Source organism: Cupressus sempervirens, chromosome 2 (genome assembly GCF_028749045.1).
Source record: "Cupressus sempervirens isolate cs-2001-9-10 chromosome 2, ASM2874904v1, whole genome shotgun sequence".
NCBI classification, from domain to species: domain Eukaryota; kingdom Viridiplantae; phylum Streptophyta; class Pinopsida; order Cupressales; family Cupressaceae; genus Cupressus; species Cupressus sempervirens.
This window is the reverse complement of record NC_143119.1, coordinates 322,694,253-322,697,217: the sequence shown is the minus strand read 5'-3', so window position 1 is coordinate 322,697,217 and position 2,965 is coordinate 322,694,253. Positions and strand designations below refer to the sequence as shown.

General features: G+C 36.2%; 1 protein-coding gene across 1 annotated transcript; it reads left to right on the top strand.

Annotated features, from left to right (window-relative positions):
* The first annotated feature begins 1,135 nt into the window (after positions 1 to 1,135).
* On the top strand, positions 1,136 to 2,337 carry PRXQ (Thioredoxin superfamily protein). Its single transcript, XM_089813584.1, has 4 exons — positions 1,136 to 1,431; positions 1,542 to 1,679; positions 1,786 to 1,875; positions 1,979 to 2,337. The coding sequence occupies exons 1-4, from the start codon at positions 1,216 to 1,218 to the stop codon at positions 2,195 to 2,197; spliced, it is 663 nt and encodes a 220-aa protein (XP_089669710.1). The 5' UTR covers positions 1,136 to 1,215; the 3' UTR covers positions 2,198 to 2,337.
* Positions 2,338 to 2,965: the final 628 nt, after the last annotated feature.

Below are 2,965 nucleotides of genomic sequence, written 5' to 3'. Positions count from 1 at the left end.
GGTGTAAATACTTTCAAGAGTAAAGGCCTTTGACCATATTGAATAAACCGTTCTAAGAAATAGCTCAGTTCCTTTTGGGTTCCTTGCACATTAGTAAGATGTAATCTCCAAACAAAAAATTTTAATAGAACCATCATGGTAAAAACATAAATTCAAAGCCCTCTCCATTTACATTCACTACCAAAAATAAATCATAAAAGGGGCAAGAAGGCATAGCGTACGATCAACAGAAATTCAAAGCCATAAATTCAAAGTCCTCTCCATTTACATTCACTACCAAATAAAAATCATAAAAAGGGCAAAAAGGCATAGCGTACCATCAACAACTGGACAATCTGCAATGTTGTGCCTCCTCTCGTAGCTCTTGTCCTGTATATTTTCCCCAAATGCATTCAGACAGACAAAGTAAACCTTGCAAGCTCACATAAAATAGAATAAGTGAAATGGAAACGATAAACCTTACAAGCTCACAGAAAATAGAATAAGTAAAATGGAAACAAGGTGAGGGGAAAAAATACAGGAAAGCATCCAACTCAATGAGCATTAAATTCAAATTAAGAGTCTATCAGACGCATTATCATAAATCTGACAATGGTACATCCACTCTATCGCTTATTCAATGATGTGTAAAAGGCGATGTCTAATTTTACTAATTTTTTCAACACTGAAATTAATTTTTCCATTGTCTTTTTGGTTCACGCCCAATCAAACTTCAAATAAATAATAATATTCTAATTTTTTAATTGCAATGAAATTAGTAGAATTTGTAAGTATAACAAAGATTTAAACCAAATTAAAATATGATTGGTGCAACTAATAATAAAATGGATTAAATGAAAACAATAGTTACTGGCAAAGGCAGGAACTAATAAAGTAAAACACAAAACAGACTAATAAAGTAAAACACAAACAGTTTGGAGCGGGCTTGACTTAAAAGAGGAGAACATCCCACCTTGCCTATACTCCCGTGATACCAGGCGACTACAAAGTTTGAGTGGTAGGCAAATCCCCATAAATGCGGTGATTTTGAGGATTTTGTTTGCGAGCCGGTGTAAAAGCAGACATGGGTGAGGTCAAAAAGCTGCCACGCAGGCGCCTATCTATCTACTTCCCCTGAGGAAGCGGAAACTCCCCCGTTGGTTTCTTTCCTCACACTAGTTCTGCGCCTCATTTCAAGTTCCCAACAGAACGAGTTCCTCTCTGTTTGCCTTAGTTATGGCAATATCATCGCTTTCTCTCTCAAAATCTGTACTACCATTCAATGCCGCCCCCACGGCTTACATGAAGCCCAGCGGATTAGAATCCTGCACATTCGGCACATCACTTTCATCTGCCACTTCTCACCAATTTGGGACTAAAATCAGTTCAACACCAGCTCGGCCTCTGCTTACAAGATCTCAGTCAAAGCGAATGATAGTTTATGCTGCTAAGGTAGGATGTAATTCTTTCAATCTTCATTTTCAGGTTCAACAGCTCTGTTTTTCAATATTAGATCTTACTTTCCTTGGCCGTTTTCTTCTGTTTTGCATTGTGAAACTAAGGTAAGCAAAGGATCTGTGCCGCCATCGTTTAACCTAAAAGACCAAGATGGCCGAATGGTGAGTCTGTCTAAGTTCAAGGGCAAACCAGTGGTGCTCTACTTTTATCCTGCAGATGAAAGCCCGGGCTGTACTAAAGAGGTGGAATCCCACAATTTTTTCTTCTTATTAATCTCACTTGTAGGCAACTTCTGCATATTTGGAAATGCAAATAGATGTTTTGATGTGTTTTCTATTTGTGGGTCAGGCTTGTGCTTTCAGGGATTCTTATGAGAAGTTCAAAAAGGCCGGTGCTGAAGTTATTGGAATCAGTGGAGATGGCCCTGAATCTCACAAGGTGAGTTTGCCCTGCATTAACTTTGAAATCATCACTTCTCTTCCTCTTTGTACATTGTTTCCCTTGAGTAAGCAGGGCAATGGCTGAGCTCTTCCTTTTCCAGGCCTTTGCAAAGAAATACAGACTTCCGTTCACATTGCTCAGTGATGAAGGAAACAAGATTAGAAAAGAATGGGGAGTTCCAGGGGACTTTTTTGGGTCTTTGCCTGGGAGAGAGACCTATGTTATTGACAAGAAGGGTGTGGTCCAGCTTGTGTATAATAACCAATTTCAGCCAGAAAAGCATGTTGATGAGACCCTTAAAATGCTCCAGAGTCTGTAATCTTTTGGGATATATTCAGCATTTGTAGGCTGCCTCCTGCATCTGATACATAGGCCAATGCTGCACTATTAGTCTCTCTCTAGCTTGATGGATAATTAATACTCATTACAATAATTTCAATTTATTCATTTATTTATGTATATTTTATTTGAGAAATGATGCAGTCTGTATGTTAAACTCCTGAACCGAAAAGTTGAATTGATAGAAAAAAAATTAATAATATTGTTAAAAATGATTTGTAAGTTTCTCAAATATCTATTATCAATGTTATGGGGATGTCACCCATGAAAAACCATCCTATCTTTTAAATATTAATATAAGTAGTTTTCTTTTATCAATGTTATGGGGATGTCACCCATGAAAAACCATGCTATCTTTTAAATATTAATATAAGTAGTTTATTTTATTTCATATGGGAAAAAAAGTTTCTTAGCTTTATGTGAATTATTTGTACTAAGCTTTTTAATTGTATGTATGTGTGGGGGTATAGGTCTACAACATGTGCATTTGTCTATACTTATGTTTTCTATATGCTTTTTTGTGTGAGAGAAAGTGTGAGTGGGGAGAGAGGGGGCTAAGGGATAATATTCAATATTGATGTTTATATTGAATAATTATCAAATGATATGTTTTATTGGGGCTTAAAATTGTACTATTATAATCTAATCCACAAGGATAAAATATAACATTTCTATTATAGAGTACATAAGTTTAAAGGTTAACAATACAAGTGGATCAAATACAACTTTGGATTAGATAGGCCTAGTA

What these genes read in the sequence shown, in the direction of transcription:
- PRXQ (XM_089813584.1), top strand. Translation starts at nt 1,216, where the DNA reads ATGGCAATATCATCGCTTTCTCTCTCAAAATCTGTACTACCATTCAAT. An exon ending in GCCCGGGCTGTACTAAAGAG is followed by an intron (nt 1,680 to 1,785) that starts GTGGAATCCCAC and finishes TTTGTGGGTCAG; the next exon opens with GCTTGTGCTTTCAGGGATTC. An exon ending in ATGGCCCTGAATCTCACAAG is followed by an intron (nt 1,876 to 1,978) that starts GTGAGTTTGCCC and finishes TTCCTTTTCCAG; the next exon opens with GCCTTTGCAAAGAAATACAG.